General features: G+C 41.4%; 1 protein-coding gene and 1 long non-coding RNA gene across 3 annotated transcripts in view; one reads left to right on the forward strand and one right to left on the reverse strand.

Annotated features, from left to right (window-relative positions):
• Positions 1 to 4,542, reverse strand: part of LOC112545194 (uncharacterized) — a 35,029-nt gene extending 30,487 nt beyond the window's left edge. Inside the window, exons 1-2 of the long non-coding RNA XR_012902061.1 lie at positions 4,456 to 4,542; positions 3,611 to 4,119 (exon numbers count right to left, since the gene is read on the reverse strand). This is a non-coding gene — a long non-coding RNA (uncharacterized LOC112545194). The remainder of the gene's footprint in view (positions 1 to 3,610; positions 4,120 to 4,455) is intronic.
• The window catches only part of LOC102444982 (macrophage mannose receptor 1-like), a 107,478-nt gene that overhangs the window by 16,510 nt on the left and 69,871 nt on the right, over positions 1 to 21,097 (forward strand). Inside the window, exons 5-8 of one of the 2 annotated variants that reach the window (XM_006119498.4) lie at positions 1,549 to 1,662; positions 5,000 to 5,146; positions 10,540 to 10,722; positions 16,709 to 16,866. In XM_006119498.4, the coding sequence (XP_006119560.2) occupies positions 1,549 to 1,662; positions 5,000 to 5,146; positions 10,540 to 10,722; positions 16,709 to 16,866 (602 nt within the window). Of the gene's footprint in view, positions 1 to 1,548; positions 1,663 to 4,999; positions 5,147 to 9,987; positions 10,207 to 10,539; positions 10,723 to 16,708; positions 16,867 to 21,097 lie in introns of those variants that run through there. The other variant, XM_006119499.4, reaches the window with a different exon arrangement.

Here is a 21,097-nt window from a genome sequence, read left to right on the forward strand (position 1 = left end):
TATTCAACCACTGGGTTTTTTTATGGCTTGCCTTCACTTACCCTGAAATTGATGCTCCAGAGATCGATCTCCCATGGTTCAATTTAGCGGGTCTAGTAAGGACCCACTAAATTGACCGCTGATGGCACCCCTATCAACCCTGGTACTTCACTGGGTCATGAGGAGTAAGGGAAGTTGATGAAAGAGTTTCTCCCTTGATCTCCCACAGTGGGGACACTGCAGAAATTCGACCTAAAGTACGTCAACTCCAGCAATGCTATTCTTGTAGCTGGAGTTGCGTATCTTGGGTCAACTTTCTCCCGTAGTGTAAACCTGGCCTTAGACTAGAGAATATAAAGGAGCCTTGCATCATACCATGTAGCACATATTTAATTTGCATATTTAAATTTAACAGCATCAAAGGCATTTTGTTCTAGATATTCTGTCATTGAGATCCTATACTATTGGTAAAGCTGAAATAAGTGATGCATATCAGTGCATTGGTTTTTTTTTTTTTTTTTTTTTTGAGACCTGTAAAGCTCTGTGTTAAAATGTGATATTCAATAATCAGTCAAGTAACTTTCCAAAGTCTAAAAGAGAAGCAAAACATAAACTATAGAATAATAGGTTCTAAATTTGCTAATGCTTACACATATGAGTAGTCGCATTGAATTCACTTGAGTACTTCTGACTTGAATTCAGTGGGACTACTCATTCAGGAAGTTAGTTAGGTATATGAGTGTTTTTGAGATTATGATCATAATCTGAAAGTTGACTAGTATTATTGATTTGATCAGTAGCAAACAAATGGTTGCAGAGTTGGCAGCAGATGAAAGAGAAGAAGGCTGTAAGACAACCAGAAGAAGACAACACCTGGATTATTTGAAATGTCACCGGATAAAATATTAATAGTATTTTTGCATGTTACAATAGATTATATACCTTAAGCTCTTTAAATATGTAGAGTAATTCATTACTGTTCGTCATGAAGTACCAAAACTGATGTAGGCTGTGCAAGTAGATGAGTTAATATTTGCTGGCAGAATATTAACTCTTGCATTTCTGACCTCTTGTGATTTATATTGTGGAACCCTAATGAGTATTAACATAAATTTAGCATTTTATAGTGTCAACAGTAATGTGGTTAGTCTTATCTCCTTGTGCATGTTCATAGTAGGCACACTTATAAAACTCACTTGGTTTTATATGTGTGACTTATTTTAGCAAAATTTCCTGTACTTAAAATTAGGAATACTGCTGGGTTCAGTAACAGCACTAATGCTAGAATGAACTGTAAGTGCCCTCACTGCTTAAACTTCCCATGCTGCCAAATAATTTGCTATCAAACTGACTTGATCGATACAAATTCTGAATAGTCAGGCTTTGTGCAGGGCATGAAGTGGGGAATGGGAGTGGATGGAATTCAAGCTCTGAAGTGACTGGCAGGCTGAGAAGCTGTAACAGGGCCCCTGTCTAAAGCCACTACTCCATAGACTGGAATAGCATAGCATCTGCTGTTGTGTTGCACCCCAATGGTAACCCTTTTCTGTATTTCTCCTGGTTGTCTAGGATTAACTAGCACTTTGAGTTCTTCACTCTGGTTTGGTCTTAACAGTTTGAATTTCAACAGTGGATGGCAATGGAGTGGTGGCAGCCCTTTCAGATACTTAAACTGGGTTCCAGGTAAGTACGAGTCAATTTGGTAATCAATTTTAGAGGCATAATTTTGCTATCAGGTCAACGTAGTAGATTTCAGCTCTTGTATTCTACTCTTCCTATAGGATGGAACTTGTTTAACTTGTGTTAAATGGAACTGAATGTGGACATGCAACAGATCTCATGTTTATCAAGAACAGAATTCTTCACTTATCTATTTTTATCTTTGAATTATTAACATAGATTCTAAACTTAGAAAAGTATTTAAAAGCTTAATGGCATTTACATTTTGTTCATATAGCATCTACATTTCCCAAATGACATATTGTGTGTCTCATATTAGGCACATCGAAACACTGATGCTTCATAGAAAATTTTGAACCATCTAGTTAAGAAAACGTTGCTTGTACATTTTTACTTCTTTTTTAAAATACAAATTGAACCTCTCTGGTACGGCAACATCTGTGGTCTGGCATGATTTTTGTTAGCAAAATGGCCACTTATTGTGGGTGTGGCCAACTTTTCCATAGTCCTGTAAAGTTTGTTTACAGACAACAGTCTTGACTCTTTGTTCTGTGCTGTTACTTAGCTCTAATAAAACCATAAATGTCTTATAAGAGCCTAGTAAGGATAGGAAGTGTTTGTAATGCTGCTAAACAAGATTGACCTCCAGAGATCAGGCAAATTTTCCGGTTCGGCACTGGTTAGGTCCTGAGGGTGCAGGTCTAGAGAGGCTCAGCCTATACTTGGGTCTTCTGTATGAATATAGGACTTAATTTTTAAAACATAAATATGTTCCAGGGCATTTCATTACACAAAACAGTAGGGCATGGAAGCACTTTATTTCAAGCATTGTGAAAATATTAAGTTCACTAAATGAAATTCTTTAGCACGTGTTATGCAGGAGGTGAGGTGTACAGTAGGGGAGAATGGAATAAATATTTCTAAAGATTAAAATTCACCTTTCATACAGACAGCCAGTGCAAGAAACTCTCTGCTAGTTATATTGAATGCAGGGGCTATCCAGGATGTTATGCCCAGTGTGCCCCACAAAAAGAATTTACATACCAGCCTCACCTAGGTTGGAGGAAGGCTTTCATTGCCTGAGACAGAGGTGAACCAAGAAAGGGAGTCAGATTTGCATCTACTATATGTGTTTGTAGGAGGGTTAGTAGCAGCTTGTCCAACCTTCCCTCCAGTCTCCTCTAAAACCATACACCCACCATAATGAAAAACATTCACTATGTGGTAAGATGACAACCTATAGACAGCCTGTGCCATTTGTAGACTAAGAACCAGTTTTAGTTGAATTTTCCCATTTATTAAATTACTGACTTTTAGTTTACATTTTGATAATGACACTCCCATCCTAGGGGGACTGGCATCATATAAATGAAAATACTACTACTAAACTAAATATTGTAATAAAAAAATAACAGCAATAACAAACAATTTCAGTGGAGCATTCTTACACACTAAAAAGTATTGCTTTGCTGTGATATATGAACTCTATGGGTATCCATTTGCATACATAGCCTTTTGTGTATAAAGGCTGAACAGAAAAACAGGATTAGTGTAATAATATTAACGCAGATCCAGGAAAACTTTATCTTACCATAGTGGTTTAGTCATTATAGGTTACTATTTTTTCCTATAGGGTTCTCTCCCTCCACTTCCCTTTTCTTCCTGGAAGTGCCTTGTCAGCTTCTAGCACAAATATCCTGTTATTGTCATTTGTTTGGACAAAGTTGCAAGCCACTTTGTTATGCTTAAATGAAGCACACAAGATCTTTTATGGGGGGAAAAGGCAGTACGCTGCCTTTATTGAGAATACAACAGTTGCATATGCTTTTCAATCTCTCTCTCTCTCTCTCTCTCTCTCTCACACACACTCTCTCTCTCACACACACACACACACACACACACACACACACCATCATGCATACATCATCCTGCCAAATTATATCATAGTTACCAGTCCAGAGTCTGTGTCAATCTAGTGGCCAGCTAGATCGAACGCAAGGGGGAGCGGGGCCTTTGTCGGTTGGTGCTCCTCTCGGGATGGTGTCTTGGCAAGACGAAACCCAAAGTTCCATAGCAAAGCACCCTGCTTTATATAATCCTTCTTCTCTGTTAAAATCCATGGATCCCGCTCTGTCAGCTTGTGACCGGAATGTTATCTTGTTGATGTCAATTTTTCCCAAACATCTCTTGAAGGTTCATCCTGTAATCAATGTCCTTTCGGGGTGCTTGCTCCACTTTAAGGTTGTCAATCTGCCAATTATCCAATCTTCTTGTGAGTAGTGGGTATACACCGGTGGTTATAGATGGCTCCTCTGCAGCCAGGTTGTCTCATGCTCTGGCCTTGCCCATGCTCAGTCACCCCCCTTCTTTGGCCATCTGGTTCTAAAGTCATATAACTTTGCATCTTATCTTGACACATTCATACTCCTAACATACACACAACTTTCTGAGGTTGCAGATCTGCATGGCAAAGCGAAAGCGTTGTAAATTGAACAATTAAAGCTTGGCATTCAACATTAGCAGAATTCCTCTGATCTTATTAACACAGCCACAATACCCAGAACTGTTTTTCTACTTTAGAACATTTACTAACTTCAGAACAAAGAAAATAGACCTTCAACTGAAAGGGCTTTAATTTGTATGTTAATATATATATGCCTTATATTGCTATATTATTGCTACATTACTACTATATTATTATACCTAAAATAAGAAATATAAAAAGAATAAAACTTCCAATCCTAACAACTTTTCAGATTAGCATCAGTTTTTGCAGCCAACTAACTAATTACCTACCAACTCTTTATAGAAATAGTCAAATCCTGGATTTAAACAGTCCACTGCATCTCATTGAACTAGTCCTTTTCCCTGGATCTGGAAGCTTGCACTTTGTGCTCCAGAGTCTATGCATTCTCTATTTGGAAAGGGGGAACCACCCCCCCCCCAAGAACCTAACCATTTATAGTTGAAAAGAAAAGCGTCAGAATCTAAACCGATTAAAAATCTGAGTATGCAGACATCCTGAAAGAGTAGCTCTGAGTGATGTGAACACCCTCTTGCAGTTCAATTAGCTATTTACTCTGGATTCTAGTGATTATCTAGAAGTCTGCATTGTTAATGTCATTGCTATTCAAAATAGCAAGAGAAATGGTTTGTTGGAGTGATAGGGATATTATGTCTGTGTTTTTTTAATTATCTTGGCCCCTGATTATTATTGTTGGTAAAACAGTATGGGAATGAAATCACAAAGAATTACAGACTAAGGGCCACAAAAATGTTTTCTTTAGATAGTGATTTGCTTACAGGAATGTTCTCTGGTTTTCTGTCTATTTTTTCAAAGGAAGTCCCTCCCCAGAGCCTGGAAAAACTTGTGGAGCCTTGAATCCTGGAAAAGGTGCTAAATGGGAAAACCGGGAATGTGATCAGAAACTTGGCTATATTTGTAAAAAAGGAAATGCCACTTTAGAGTCTTTCATTATTCCTTCAGGTAGGTTGATCAATACAATAAGTTAATAATGGGAATGATTTTAAATGTGATGTAATTAGAGAATGAAAAAATGAGAATGAAACATAAGAATGGCCACAGAATGCTGTATTTGATGGTGTAAAGGAAAATCCCACCTCAGAGTGAGTGGGATCCCCCAGCAGTCCTGGTTCATCCACTTCCCACACAATTTGTCTTCTCTGTTGGCCTATATCCCTGAATTAGAAGAAAGTGGCTGAGTTCCCCTTTCCATGAGCAAACAGAAGGGCCCTTTTGTGCACAGTTATTGGGGGAATCATGTGGCCCAGAGATGTCATTGTCTGTACATAAAACAGGTCAAAGGATTTGTTTTGAAAAAGGACAGTCGAAAACTTTCTAACGTTTTCATTTGCCAAAGAGAATCTGTTGCTCCTTGTTATCACATTTGATACCTTGAAAAATGAATACACTGGAAATGCTACAGCACCACAACCGCAGCATTCTAGTGCTTTAGCAAAGACACTATCTATGTTGATGGGAAGGGTTCAGTAAGTTCAGTCACTGAAGTTAATTCATCTTCCCAAGAGGTGGTTGCTAGGCCGATGTGCTATACTGGGGCTTAGACCAGCATAGCTCTACCTCTCTGGGCTGTGGATTTTTCAGACCTCTTTGAGGCGTATCAGTGTATCCCTAACTTGTCAAGGCATTTTGGTAACGGGTAGCTCTGGAATTTTTTAGAGAGAGTATTTTCACCAGTGTTTGGTTCTTAGAAAGAAACGTCCAAATTCTATATGAATCAGTTGTATGTAGGTAGTGAAAACGCAAAGCAGCATTAGACAGAAAAATGCTACTTAGCTTTAAAGCGATTCCCTTGAAATTTCTCTTTGTACCATCTCTATACTTTGTCACTGTTTGATTGCCAGCCCCCAGCATTTCCCTCTCTTTCCAGAAAACCACCCAGATGTCTCCTAAATCCATATGGCTTTGTTTTCAGTGGCCTTTACTGCTAGCCTAATCTATACTGTTCTGACTCTTTGACCAAAATGGTCTGTCTGAATTTCCAAACCTTTAATGGGCTCCAGGTCTGCTGTTTACATAGACAAAACAAGATGCCTGCATATGAACAGCAGACAATAGGCCTGCAGCTTCCAAATCTTTTGATTATGTAACTTTTATTAGGTCCCTCTCCCACATGGCCAATGTGGAGTCAGTGAATATTAGTGTAGAATACTGAACAGTTCTTTAATGCTGTTTTCAATTAAATTATGCTTCCTTTAATGCTCCATCACTAAGTTTATAGCTACATGACAAACATGGCAACAGCTGCAGCTATGCCACTACTATAGCAGCGTTTCTTAAACCGTGTTGCAAGGCACATTGGTGTTCCTTTAAGGGAATGGTGTCTGTACTGCAGTTTAAGTTGGCTTTACTACATCTCGCTGGGATGTCTCTTGCACCATGAGAAATATAGCTAAGTCGATGTGAGTATTCAGGGTAGACAAGGCCTAACAAACTTAAGAATGTACTTAAATTCCATGGAAATTAGTGGGACTTAAACACATTCAAAATTTAAGCATGTGCTTTATTGCTTTTCTGAATTGGGACCTAAACTGTTATTACTATTCTACTGCCTAATTTAAGTTTTTCTGAGTATTATTTTAACAGGTAAGTTAATCTCTTACATTCACTGACGTAGCAAAGGGAGTGTGTGTGTGGGGGGGGGGGAGTTGCCCCCGGGCACCACAGTGGGGGAGCACTAATTTAGTTCCCCTCCACTCCCCCTGTCATCCCTCAGCTTGCCGCTTCTCCTACACCCATCACCACTAGCTGGAGCCTCCTCCCCATCTCTCTGTCCCCAGCCTGACCCTCCTCCATCTTCGACAGCAGGATAGTGTGTGCGGGGGCCCACCCCAAACTGGAGGGGGTGAGGGAAGACATGGTGCAAGTTCCCTCCCGCCTCCGAGGGTCAGGCTCAGCTGTGCATCAGGTTTGGGGCCCTGCCACGTGGCGGCGGGGAGGGAGGCACACATTTTGCTTTTGCCTTTGTTGCGCATAACACCCTTGCTGCGCCTCTGCTTCTGCCCTGGCCACGTAGCCTGGGAGTTGGGTCAGGCTAGAACTCCAGAGCTCTGTCTGCCTTTCCCTAGCACTACTCTGTCTCATTTACTCTCTCTAACTTACCAGGCAGCCAGGTCCTTCATACTCCACAGTTGGAGCAAGAGTGTGTGCCTGAGCTTAGCAGCCCCTATTTATAATGCCCCATCTTGGCCTTGATTGGCTGCTACCTACCTCAACCACTTGCTCCATAGTCCCAGACCTCTCCCTTATCTCATGAGAGCAGGGTGACCACCCCACTACAGTGCACCATAGAGATGCATGCAGTAAAACAATTTACTACATGTCCAGTGGGAGGAAGAGTCATGGAAAGAAGCAGGATGTGATCTTACAAGGTGCTGTACATATTCAACTTCCTGTCCAGCCTCCAGAGAAGGAATGAAAAAAGTGGCTTAGGTCCCAATCCAGCAGCGCACTCAAGCACATGTTTGACATTTAGCTTGGTGGTTAAATTCAACCCTAGAGATTACGGGTTGCATCCAGCAAGGCTGTGTACAAGGGTTATGAGAGAGCAGAGTGCTCATTACATGACAGTCTACAACAGGACTGAGGACAGACTTGCCAGGCCCCTGGTGGAGGGAATGACTCAAGCCTCCCTGAAGAGGGCATCAGGTGGAAGGAGCAGGGCTGGGTTCTAGCATCTCGCAGCCAGTCCTTCCCTGCCCTGGGTATGCATCACACAGGGCTCTGGCAGCAATTTTAAGAGCCAGGGACTCCAGCTCCTGCAGTTGCTGAGGTAGAGGCAGCTAGCAGCCCCAAGCACTTTTAAATCAGCAGGTCTCAGGTCAGCTGCCCTCTGTGCCCCATTCTGTCAGTGGCTCTAGTCTATCGCTAAATACAATTCAAATGGTTGTAGTGCAAACTAGCCAAACTCTTTGTAGTATGCGTGTTGCCCTTTACTTGTGTAGAAGAGAAGGATTTTTATTAACTTCAGGAATACGTTGGTCTAATGATGCAAAATTCTATTTTTCCACTAAAGAACCACCACAATCTATTAAAATAATTGGAGTGGCAAAGTCTGAGGGCTTCAAAACATTTGTAGAGAAAGCATTTGTATCATGATGGACATGCATTTTTTTCAGAGACAGACCATTATTCATGCAGTGATCTCCTGACAAATTTTTAATATCATATGCCAAGGCTGCATGCTCATTGAGCAGTTTTGTTATAAATATGTGTGTACTGTATGAGCAATTGTGCGCTAATTTTTGTTCTAGTTCACATAATGCTGCTTACTGTGCTCATATATACTTTATAATTTCTGTCCAGCAGGTATCCTAACCTTTAATGGAGTAGGCTGCTAACGCTGAAATTGTATAAAGGGGTTTAAAAATCAGCAAGGTGATTGCTGATGATACCCTAGTGCAGTCTCATGTAATCAACTTAGACACACTTTTTGTTGCAGGTCTAATTTTCTTTAATAAAGGAGGAGGAAGGGCACAACTACTATTGTTGTTTTCGCTCCTGATGCACGAGAGCCAACTATCCTGTCTCTTTTGCATCAGAAGACAAAATTGGAGAAAGGTCCAGAGAAGAGCAACACAAATGATTAAAGGTCTAGAAAACATGACCTTATGAGGAAGAATGAAAGAATTGGGTTTTTTAGTTTGGGAAAGAGAAGACTGAGAGGGGACATTATAACAGCTTTCAAGTTCCTAAAAGGCTGTTACCAGAGGAGGGAGAAAAATTCTTTTGCTTAACATCTGATGATAGAACAAGAAGAAATTGCAGCAAGGAAGGTTTAAGTTGGACATTAGGAAAAACTTGCTAACTGCTGGGGTTGTTTAGCACTGGAATAAATTGCCTAGGGAGGTTGTGGACCCTCCATAATTGGAGAAATTTAAGAACAGGTTAGATAGATATCTGTCAGGGATGATCTAGATGGTGCTTGGTCCTGCTGTGAGGGCAGAGGACTTCTCGAGGTTCTTTCCAGTTCTAGTATTCCATGATTTGATGATTCTCAGAAAACACAGGCTTCTTCATTAAATGCTTGTGTTTGGAACTGAAGCTATTCACATGTATTTGCAGGATCAGCCCTTTGTGAAATAAATGCTTCTCAGAGGTGAGGTGACTCTTAATGCTTCAGTATGTTACTTCTTTCAGGAATTTCTGTTATATGATATACATTAGCTTCACAATATTCACGACATTTTATTTTTAATATTTTGAAAAAGAAACCCTCTGCCCCGTATGAAATTTTACAATGTCTATATGTTTAAATTGTAAGGGCTCTTTTCCCATCTATTATGGTTGCTCAACACTTTCCATTGTAATACCTTATTTTCAGTTGCTTATACTTCACCAAACTTAAACCATTTCCCTGGAAATTTTCCATGCCATGTGTCTGCCTCAGGCTGATTTCTTTTATGATATTTCTGGTAAAATGGTCCAGCCCATTTCTCAAAATGAGGTGAGAAGGAAATGTGGTGGTTTTAACACACTTAATAGTAATCTTCTAATCCAGAAGTGATAGCATCCCCATTCTGTGGAAGCCAGGGTCTGACATTTAGCAAGTGGTTTAGTTTATTGTCACAAGATGTGCCTTTTGCTTCTCTTATGAACATTTGACCAAATTATGAGTCACTAAACAAAAAAAATTGAGTTCACACATGCTTAGTAGAAACTTCAGCAGTGAAACCCTTGCAAGACTCAGTCCCTCTGCATTGTGCCTGATCCCTCCTGACTGTGTGCTAATTAAACTATGTGTGAACAGTCCTCATAGAGTCATTGAGCACACTCCAGCTGCAGGGGCTGAGGAGGACTTTGAGAACTGTTGCTCCTCCTGGCTATCTGGAGCTGCAGTGGTGTTGGGCACAGGATCAGGGAAGAGAAACTTCCTGTTGTGTGCTGACAGAGGTCCCCCTCCTGGTGCCCAGACACAGAACATGGAGGTACTGGAAGAATTTTGATCTGAATGCAGAGGGATGAGAAATGGGAGAGGAAGAGGGCTGAGGAGTCAGATTATTTAGGTTTGTATTATAATACATAGGCACAAAGGGGTTGAATTAAGGCTATACCAGACCCCTTAATACTGTCACTGTCTAACTTTTCAGTGTTTGACTTTACAACCTTAGAAATCTCTTAACATAGTCTTTTGAATGTATATTTAATTAAACTTCACATTTTTAAATGTGTTGTGTCTTATTTGAATGTGCTTTATTTTTCTATGGTGAATTCAGCATGCAATCTCAGACAGACTTGCTATCTCCAAAAAGAACAAAGGAAAAGGTGGTGGATGTTATGTAGTTTTCTCTCCCTTTTTTTTACTGGTCTGAAATCTTTCATTGTAATTTTCCCTGCAGAGACTAATGTGCCTATTAAATGCCCTGCTCAATGGATGTCATATGCCGGTCATTGTTATATACTTCAAAGAGACACTAAAATATGGAAGGATGCTTTAACTTCATGTAGAAAGGAAGATGGTGATCTGGCGAGTATCCATAATGTTGAAGAGTACAGCTTCATTGTCTCTCAGCTTGGGTACAGTGAGTATTTCTACAGGGCCTTGTGTGTGTGTGTGTGTCTGTCTGTCTCTCTCTGTGTCTGTGTGTGTGTGTCTATATATATATATATATATATGAAAATGAACAATCGTGTGTGTGTGTGTGTGTGTGTGTATATATAATATGAAAATGAACAATCGTTTTGTAATGCCCCAAATACATGGGGATTGAAACATGTTCAGTTACACTGGGACTTAAACATGTTCAAAGTTTAAGTATGTGCTTTAGTGCTTTCCTGACAGGGACGTGGGGGCTTTTCAGAACTTCCAACAGTTTGAAAGAATCGATGTGTATCAGAGAAATTCCTGGTTTGTAAAAGAGGGAAGTCTAATGAAAGCAGCAGAATCTTTCAGAATGATGGGACTTTCCACATGTGTCTGATGCCTTGTTGCCAACGAATAATGGCACAACACCTTAAGTATAATGGGGAGGGCATTGTTTGGCTAGCTTGCTGGGTGATGTATACAGCACTTTATGGGCAGGGGATGGGAAAGAGGCTGAGGCTCCACCCTCCCTCTGCCTTTTCTCTTCCCTGCTCTGCTCACATGGGGGCCTGTGGGAGGGATGAAGAGGCACAAAAATAAGTGGCCAGGTGGCAGCCTGTGGGAAGGGCGAAAGGGTCAGGGACAGTCTCAAGGGATGGTGCTGAGTGGGCCAGGGGTGGAGTGAGGGTGGGCCCCAGGAAAAGTGTCCGAGTGGGAGAGAGCTTCAGGACAGGGCCACAGTCCAGGTGGAGGAGTCATGCACTGCCCATGCAATGATCAGATAAATGGTTTGGTAAAGGACTTAAAGAGGAGACGTTGGTTACAGGAACAAAACGTCGTGTGGTGTTCCAGACTCCTATGACTGGCGCAGCCGGGAGCTAACCCTCTTTCCTTATTGCTCACCTTCAAGGGGTGGCCGTGATAAGGTCCTTTCTGGGGGACCTGGATGTAAACAGTTTGCATTCTGCTCTCATTTACTTGCTATGTGTATTTGAGGGAAACTGAGAAGTCAGTGGGGGCGGGATAATAGAGTTTAGGCTGGTGTTACTGAGAGCAGAATCTTTGCCCCAAATGTTTGCTTTTACTGGGTAATAAAAGAAAAAGAATCTATCCGAAATTTATCCTATACACAAAGGGGTAAAAAGTTGTCTAAGTTAAATCTCAAAATGTGGGAAGCAAAACATAAAAGTCCAATTGCTATGAATAATAACATTTTAGTTCAGAAGCTGTGACATTGTTTGTAATGTATAGTTAATTGTATCAGACTCAATATCGTATACCCCAGAGCCTTCCTACCATCTTCCCTTCACCCAGACTTGATGCAAATAGATTCCATCTTGTCAGAGAATCAGATCTTAACCATCAATACACAGTGTTCTCTGTCAACTGAGTGCTTGGGCAGCCATCCAGGAGGGATTCAGGTGCCACCCAGCTGATCAACAGTGCACCCACAGCCAGCAGCATGTGTTTCTACTGGTGGTGCACGTCTGCACATGCCTAGTTACACCCTAAATGTATTCTGTACATGGATAGTAAAAAATAGAGGGAACATTGGATGGGGTAGGTGAAAGGAAGCAATGCCTGTTGTTTAATACACAGGACTGGGAGTCAGACGAAGTGGAGTCTATTACCAGATCTACCATGTGTTCACTGTGCGTCTTGGAGGACATTATTTAATCTTTCTCTGCCTCCATTTTGTCATTTGTAAATTAGGGATGTTTTATCTGTGAATGGCACTTCAAATGCACCTGTCACAATAGTATTTAGATAGCTACCTTGGAAATCTAAACAGAATCATTTGATTTTTCTCCTGTCGCTCCTGGGAGATGTTCCTCTGAACTGTGAAAGATGTTCGATCTTCCTTTTAAGTGTGTGTGTGTGTGTGTGTGTCGTGCCTCCCATTGTGGGGATTAGATCTTCTTAAGGAAGTGTGACTTGTATTTAGATCTAAAGAAAGATAGAAAAAAGGGGCTCATTTTCATCTTTGATGCAGATGAAACTGATATATTCCTGATAAATTCTTAGACTTTGTTAAATCAGCATTTACCAACAAAAAGAATCTTTTCCATTGGAAAATTTCAGCCTGGGATCATAAATCTGTGCTGTCCTCTGTTAGCGCCTTAATAGTAATATCACTAGGCTAACTCTTCAAAAGAGATGAAGACAGAGATAATTGGCTATGTTGCCTTCTTGCTTTTTTCATTAAATTTATAAGCTTAATTTATCCATTCAATAGTAAAGAAATTATTAGCTCTTAAACATAAATTATGTTAATCTAAAACGGCGGTTGGAAACTTTTTTTTGGGTTGGGGGCCACTGACCCACAGAAATATCACTTGGGGCCGGGAGCTGTGGCTGGGGTGTGGGGCAAAGGCTGGAGTGCCAGAGTGGGCTCCCCAATGCTGGGAGATGCCCTAAGCCTTGGGGGCCAGATCCAGGGAACCTAGGGGCTGCATCCAGCCCCTGGACCTTAGGGTCCCTACCCCCTGATCTAAAAGTTAATGTTGGGTTAAATATGATGTAATGTGATGCAGACAACCAAATACAAGAAGGGTACAAACTTAATTTAGTCATAATTAGTTCAAGTTAAGTCAACAGCATTTGAGAACTACCCACCTTCTTTGTTTTGTTATTGAATCAGCCATATTCTGGAGTCAAATATGTGTTTTCCATAGACCAGAGGTATGGGCTAACCTAAATATTATTCTGCAGGCCTCCTTGCAGATGGGAACAGCCATTGAATATCGCAGCATTAATTATATGTCACTTGATGCCAAACAAACATCACAAAGTTGCAAAGCTGTGAGACGCACACACATTTTCCTTTGTGAATTTTCACCTTTGAATTTCTAGATGGTTGCAAATTTCCTTAACAAATTTGGAGAGAGGCAAAATTTTTCCACTTTTAAATTGAAAGTCAAGTAAAATTTACCCAAAGTAATATTTTCCCAAAGGTCAATGCTGCCAGTTTTTTGCATAGTAAAAATATTTTGTAGCAAAAGAATGTCTTGGGCTTTTTGGAGAACAGCGAAGAAAAAGATTTTGAAACTCTGTACTTGTGCATTTGTATTAAATATTAAATTACCTCCATGGTTATAAAGCCACACAAAAAAACTGCCTTTTTGAATTCCAGCTTCCCAAATAGATTGTGTAGATGGCACATTGTTGTTCGTTGCTGTGGCCATGGAATTTACGAATGTTTTCCTGCATGGTAAATGGCTTCCAAGTGGGTATTGTTTCCTGAGGGTTAGATAGGCTAACTTTGAAGCAAAGATGTTTTGACTCTGCACCGTTTTAGTCTGACAATGGCAAGGGCTTAACAGGGAAAAGGGAAATATGCTGTGATAGCCAAAGTGTCTACATTCTGCTCATAATGACTGTGAATGCAGAGCAAGACAATGTGCACAGCCTGGCAGTAGTATCCTTTCCTTAGTGTTTCAAGCCAGAGCAAATATCTGCTGCCTCCAATATTGGGTTGGTGAAAGATAACTCAAGATCTATGGCAATTCTTAGCAGTGAAGATGTATCAGAAGAAACAAATTTAATACAGTGGCCATTTCCTCTCCAAAGGCCCATGTTTACTGCAGGCTATGTTACTGTGTCACTTTCAGTGTAACTGAAGTGCTTATTTGTTTTAATATTTCAATGAATTGATGGAACAAAGCCATATTAGATCAGTAGAACCTGTACTAATACAGAAAATCCTTTGACACTGATTGATTAGCCCAATGGTTAAATGCATCCTAGTATTTCATCATTGAAATCCACCTAGAAATATTTTTTGAAATGCAACTCAGTGTAAAAGTCATGGGAATGACACAATGAAGTGAGAAATTTTAAGAACAAAACAATAGAAAACAATTGTAATATCAGATGGTTATTTATCTTGGCATTTTCCTTCTGAATAAAAACTGAAGTGAATCACACTGATAATGAAACCTTGCAGTTATGTTCATTATGAAATTTCTTTCCAGAATGACTTTGTGCCATCTGGTCTTTAATAAGTCTAATGTGGTTAGATTTAGCCCTATTGTTCATCATTATTATTTATTTTGGTTCACATTTTCATAGAGTTCAAAGCCAGGAGGAACCACTGGATTATTTTGTCTGACTTCCTGTGTATCATAAGCTATTCATTTTCATCCAGTTAGTACAAATGGATTTCAGTTAGTACAAATGGAGACTAAACTATTTGCCACAGAGACAGAACAGCACAGATAAAGGCAGTACCAATATCTGAGGCCCCTGCAATGTTGGGGAATTGATTAGGGGAGATTTGCCTAAGACTGTGTGAGATAAGGTGATTGTAGTGTTATCCAGAAGTTGGGAATGGGTGACAAGAGAGGGGTTACTTGATGGCTGCTTGTTCTGTTCACTTCCTATGTGGCACCTGCATTGGCCAGTGTTGGAAGACAGCATACTAGGCTACATGGACCTTGAGTCTGACCCAGTATGGCTGTTCTTATATTCTTATTATTCTAAGTACTGTGCACACATACACAAAATGAAAAGGCCATCATGGTCATAGAGAGCTTACAGTTTATGTATAGAACAGGTCATATCAAATGGACATAACGGACAGGGGGAGCAAAAGGTACCAGTAAGAGATTTATGATGAGTGTATTAAGCATGGTCACATAGCACATCAGATGTCTAGCCATTGTCTTGTCTTTTATAGGCATCATGGTTGAGGTGAGTTATAGGAGAAGTCTGGAGGAGAACAACCGGGTGGCTTGTGATTTTTATAGCTGTTTCCCACACATAAAGGGAAGCATAGGAAAAGCATAAAGCTATTTGTGGGGAAAATGGACTGATGGGTGATAGAATGAAGACAAAAGTGGCGAGGAGTCCTGTGGCACCTTATAGACCAACCAAAGTGTTGGAGCATAAGCTTTCGTGGGCAAAGACCCACTTTGTCAGTCATGCATCTGACAAAGTGGGTCTTTGCCCATGAAAGCTTATGCTCCAACGCTTTGGTTAGTCCATAAGGTGCCGCAGGAGTCCTCGCTGCTTTTGCAGATTCAGACTAACACAGATACCCCTCTGATAGAGTGAAGACAGCGGTCGATAGTTTTATACCATACAGAAGATGATAGAGGTGGGCTAAGTTATGAATGTGTTGTGAAATGAAGGCAAATAGCTTTGTTCGGTATGGAGAGATATGAAGAGGGGCAAAATTCAAACAGCTCCCGGAGTTGGAGTAGAAATAAAGTACAGTGAAGAACAGGAATGACACCTTCAGTATGTTGGAAAAAGTCACAAATATTTTGATTATCAGCTCTCCAGGTAAAGCATACATTTTTAAAAACAAGAACAAGGACAGTTCTTCACTGCTCATTGTTTGTACTGAGGAATAGCAACATAAAGTACGTCCTTTTTTTGTAAGGGTCATTTTTAAAAATTCATGAAAGTCTATTTAGATTACAGAGACTTTTCATATGTTCCCCTCCTGCATCCCCCTTCGGTTCTGAAATTTGATTTGTCCTTTTCATATGTGTTCATTTTTTTAAATTGTATCCTTTGGTATATATGGTTGTGACTATTTTCTTCCACTATTTGATCTGAGGAAGTGGGTCTGGCCCACGAAAGCTCATCATCTAATAAACCATCTTGTTAGTCTTTAAAGTGCTACATTGTCCTGCATTTTATTTAGATTACAGTAATTTACAAAAATTCTATTTACATGACAGCAATTTACAAAAATTCTAGAAAACCGAGCTACAAATAATTGTATTTGTAATAATAATCCAATTTAGGTAAATTGGCATTTAGGAGGAAATCTGAGACCCCACTATGAGGATAGACTTTTTCCGATAACAAGGGGTATACACATGAGGAATAGCCAGCGTTGTTTATGAAGAAGAGACTTAGTTCATGAAGCTGTTCTTAACTTTTCTGAGCATAAATTCTTCACTCCATGATGGGACTGAAAATTCATACTGTTATAAAATATTCATTAGCAAATCTGCTAATTTGATTTTCAGTGCCAACGGATGAGCTGTGGATTGGACTGAATGACCTTAAGGTTCAGATGTATTTTGAATGGAGTGATGGAACTCCTGTGACATACACCAGATGGCTACGTGGAGAACCAACCCATGCAAACAATAGGCAAGAAGACTGTGTTGTCATGAAAGGACAGGTAACTTAATCCAGCCATATCTGTCTCACGTGAGCCTCTTTTTTCCATCCCTAGAGGTTTTTAAATCTCCGCTTGACAAAGCCCTGGCTGGGTTGATTTATTTGGGGTTGGTCCTGCTTTGGGCAGGGGACTGGACTCACTGACCTACTGAGGTCTTTTCAAGCCCTTTTAATTCATTTTTTTGTCCAAGAGCATGGGAATTGTGGGTAGTAGTACTAGAAGTAACATTTGTTGCTCCAAAGATTTTGAGTTACTTTTGAAAGACTCTAATCAATGCTTAAATGGGATGCTTCGTAGCAGCCTTTCTTGTCCAAGTTTACCAATCTGCAGAACTGCGATTTGTGAGTTTGGGCTTCAGAAGAATACATCTACCTATTTCATGAGACACATGAACATGTATGACTGTGGCTTCTAGGAAATGGAACAAAATAAAGAAATGTGGCTGAGATTTGGGAATTTGTCGTCTTTGACTGGGCAGGGGCTGTGTAACATAGCACAGATTTATAAATTTCACTAAGAAAACATATTATGGAGAAATGCTGTTTTTTTTTTAAAGAACTCTGTGCAACAAAAGGGATTATTTAATGCACTAAAGCAAGCCACTGCAGACAAATCATGTAATTCCTGCTTTGATAAGGTTAGCACTATTCCCGGAAAATGAGGTGCCGCTCCTACAAGTGACTCATATCTATCGAGCTATCTTTTAGACTTTAGAGTGTGTATCTGTTCATGAACTCCTCCTAAACTGTAAGAGCTAGGACCACCAAATTTTGTATGCAGCTTCCTCTTATCATAACTTAAACAAATGTCAGGGTTTTGTTGTTCCTGGAAAATGGAAAGGGCTGTTTCCCATAACATGAAAAGGGAGGGTGCAGAGAGAGCAGGAATGTGAAGGGGGGCACAGATAGGGGAGGGATATGATACTGAGAGTGGATGCTGGGGGCAGCTGCAGCACCAAGAGAGTGGCCAGCAGGATTGGGGCTCAAATATCTTGCCTGCTAGCACCCGGGTAAGGAGCCCCCCATACTCCACGTCTAGACCCTCTTCCCTCCCCCCCCCCGTGGATAGCATATAGGCTGTGTGTGTGTGGGGGGGTGCTGCTGAAGGAGGGGGCAGCCCCCAGAGCCTGGCTCCACCCAAGACAGCCTGCAGATGGGGGGGGGGGGGCGGAAGGGAAGTTAGTGGGGAGGCCACTGGAAGGAGGGAAGTCCCTGGAGCCTGACCCCTTGCAGCAGCCTGCAGGCTGTGGGACGGGGCACTGGAGGGGAACAGCTGGAGGGGGCAGCCCCTGAAGCCTGGCCTCTCCCCAGAAAGCCTGCAGATTGCTGGGGGCCTGCAGCAGCAGGGAGCAGCCCCTGAAGCCTGGCCCCTCCCCAGATAGCTTGCAGGCTGTGTGTGGGGAGGCATGCTGGAGATCACAGGCAGCCCCCAGAGCCTCTCTCCCTCCCACAGGCCACAGGGGGCTCTGAAAGGGGTGGCATCCTCCTCCAGTGCCCCCTCCCACAGCCTGCAGGTTGCTGAAAGGGGTCAGGCTCCGGGGGCTTCCCTCCTCTGCAGTGGCCTCACCTCTAACTTCTCCCCCTCCAATCTGCTTGTCCATGCAAGCCATGGATGGGGGCTGGGGGGGGGGAAGGGGGAGCCCACCAGAGACAACCTGCAAGCCATTGAGGGGGTGCTGGCAAGAGGGTGGCAGCCTCCAGAGCCTGGTTCCCCCACCCCAGTCAGCTGGCAGCCTGCAGGAAAGGACAACTAGGTGGGGCCGCTGGGAGGGGAGAGCTGCCCCCAGCCTCATGGGAGGAGTCACCACTGGAGCACCACCCTCATCACCGTGGACAGCTGTGGTAAGACCTCCCCTCACCTGCCAGCCCCTTGCTCTGAATCCTGCACCTCCTACCTGCCTTGATTTCAGTCCTCCCTTCCACTGAGTCCCACCACACCTCCCAACTTTCTGCCCTAACCCACCTACCCCCGCCCCACCTCACCCTCAAACTCTCACTCCAGCTTTCATTTTCCTTCCTTTTTGAAAAATATAATAATTGAAATAACACATATACTTTTAATTTATTTTTCAAAAAAAAAAAAAAAGAAAAGAAAGAAATTCCTTCAGTTATAGACCTGAGCAGTGCTGGGTACATCTGCTAGTGATAGATAAATATTGGGAGCTTAGATAAGAGATTCTGGTAAGAGACAAGTCATGCAAGAGACAGCTATATGAAACCATCAAAAATGTTTTTTTGCCAGTTTTGTGATGGTGCAAAATACTTGGACTTTTGATCCATTGCAGGTTCATTTATCAAGGCAAACATTTTTCAATAGCAAAACCTGTTTTTCATTTTGCAAAAGGCTGGTGGTGAGGGAGTGAAGGATGAAAGAGGCGAAATAAATATACAGTACAAATAATCTTTCTGGTTGTCCTGAAATCTGTGCAAGGCTTATGTATGGTAGACCACCTAGGCCTAGAAACTTCCGCACTTGCTCCTAGTTTTGGCAGGCCTTGAAATAGAGAAGTGGTCTCCAACCTTTTTACACCCAAGATCACTTTTTAAATGTCAGGACGAGCCAAGATCTACCCCCATCCCTTTCCCAAGACTCCACCCCTTCTTTGAGGACCCACCCTCTCTGTTCCTCTTCTCTCCATTACTTGCTATCCCTGGACCTTATACACTCTCAGGATACAGCTACTCTGTCACTTTTTTTTCAATCCTTCTGTTGGAAAAACCCCCTTCTTTTGGAAGCCCCCTTATTCCTCGTAGAATGAGGAATACAGGGGCTGCCAAAAGAGTGTGTTTGCCAGAAAAACTCCTGTAGTCTAGCCATACCCTCACTGAGTTGAGATAGGAGGTGCAAGCTCTGGGGAGGGAATTTGGATGCAGGAGGAGGTGGAGAAGGGGATGCTGGCTCAGGGAGGGGACTCCAGGCTGGGGAGTGTTAGGGTCAGATGGAGGATTGGGGTGCTGAGCAAGCTACAGGCTTGTGGATGTGAGGGTGCAGGAGTTTGGGTTGGGGTGTGTAAGGAGCTCAGGACAGGGAGGTTAGGAGTATGATGGGCTCAGGACATGGATCTGCAGTGTGTGGATGGTGCAGGAGTGTTGTGGCAGAAGATTGAGGATGTGGGGGTGCAGGAGTTTGATGGATGGTTTGGTGACCGCAGGAATAGAAGATCTTAATACTGTCACACATTTATGAATTAAAATTCCTTTTAGGTCACTTTTTACGGAGTTTTAAGTCTTTCTCTGGGGAAACAAACTAATGAAATTATCTGTGTATTTTCAGATTAGCCATTGGCAGCATTTTTTTACCTGTTCCATCAGATACAATTTAATGAAAAAAATACATTTCATGGCAGAGATACAACTTTTCACTAGGAGCTTTTTTTATCTGCTTGGCAGTGTTGTCTGTTGTAATATTTTCCCATATTAATTCATAATTTATATGGCTGTTCTCAATAAACTTAGCAGAAATTTAGTAACCTTCTGGGGATAATGGATGGGAGGAAGTTGAAAACTAATTCTAACTATAGGATATGCACTAGTATAGGATAGTTTGCCAGCACTTATTTTATAAATTATTTATTCCAGGTGCTTATGATTTCTGTATATCTGTGTTTCATGAACTATAGCTTGCATTTAGCAATTGGTGTGATCTGTTGTGATATTCATTGTTAGAGTCCGCTGATCACCATGCCTAATGCAGGAAACTCAATATCAGAAGTAATACTTGTTAAAATGCTACTTCAGTGAAAGATGTGGGAGAAAAACGTTGCTCTTTGGCAGGCAATATACGTAACTCAGCTTTCCAGCTTGTATGCATTTGTCAGACACCTTTAATATGTAGATGTACCTATCTAAGCATTGTCCCACTGGCAATCTGTAGGATTACCTCTGTTGCCTAGGTAATTAATATTTTAATGTTTGCTTATGAAGCTCCTATATTTAAAGGCTATTGTGATAAAATCCATCTCCAAAGTTCATTAATTACTTAAATTCTTTGTTTATTCAATTTATATTTGGTGAACACTACCACTGTTAGATGTTTCTAAATAAGTCAGAGGTTTATAGTCGGTGTGCACATAAATATGTATGCAATGAGTACATCTCATCCAAAGCATTTACAATGAATGCATATTTAGCATTTGACTGAGTAATGTATGAAGTGACATCACACACACGCGCGCGCGCACACACACACACACACACACACACACGGACCATGTTTAAAAGAGTTGGTCATG

Source organism: Pelodiscus sinensis, chromosome 2 (genome assembly GCF_049634645.1).
Source record: "Pelodiscus sinensis isolate JC-2024 chromosome 2, ASM4963464v1, whole genome shotgun sequence".
In the NCBI taxonomy this organism is placed as follows: domain Eukaryota; kingdom Metazoa; phylum Chordata; order Testudines; family Trionychidae; genus Pelodiscus; species Pelodiscus sinensis.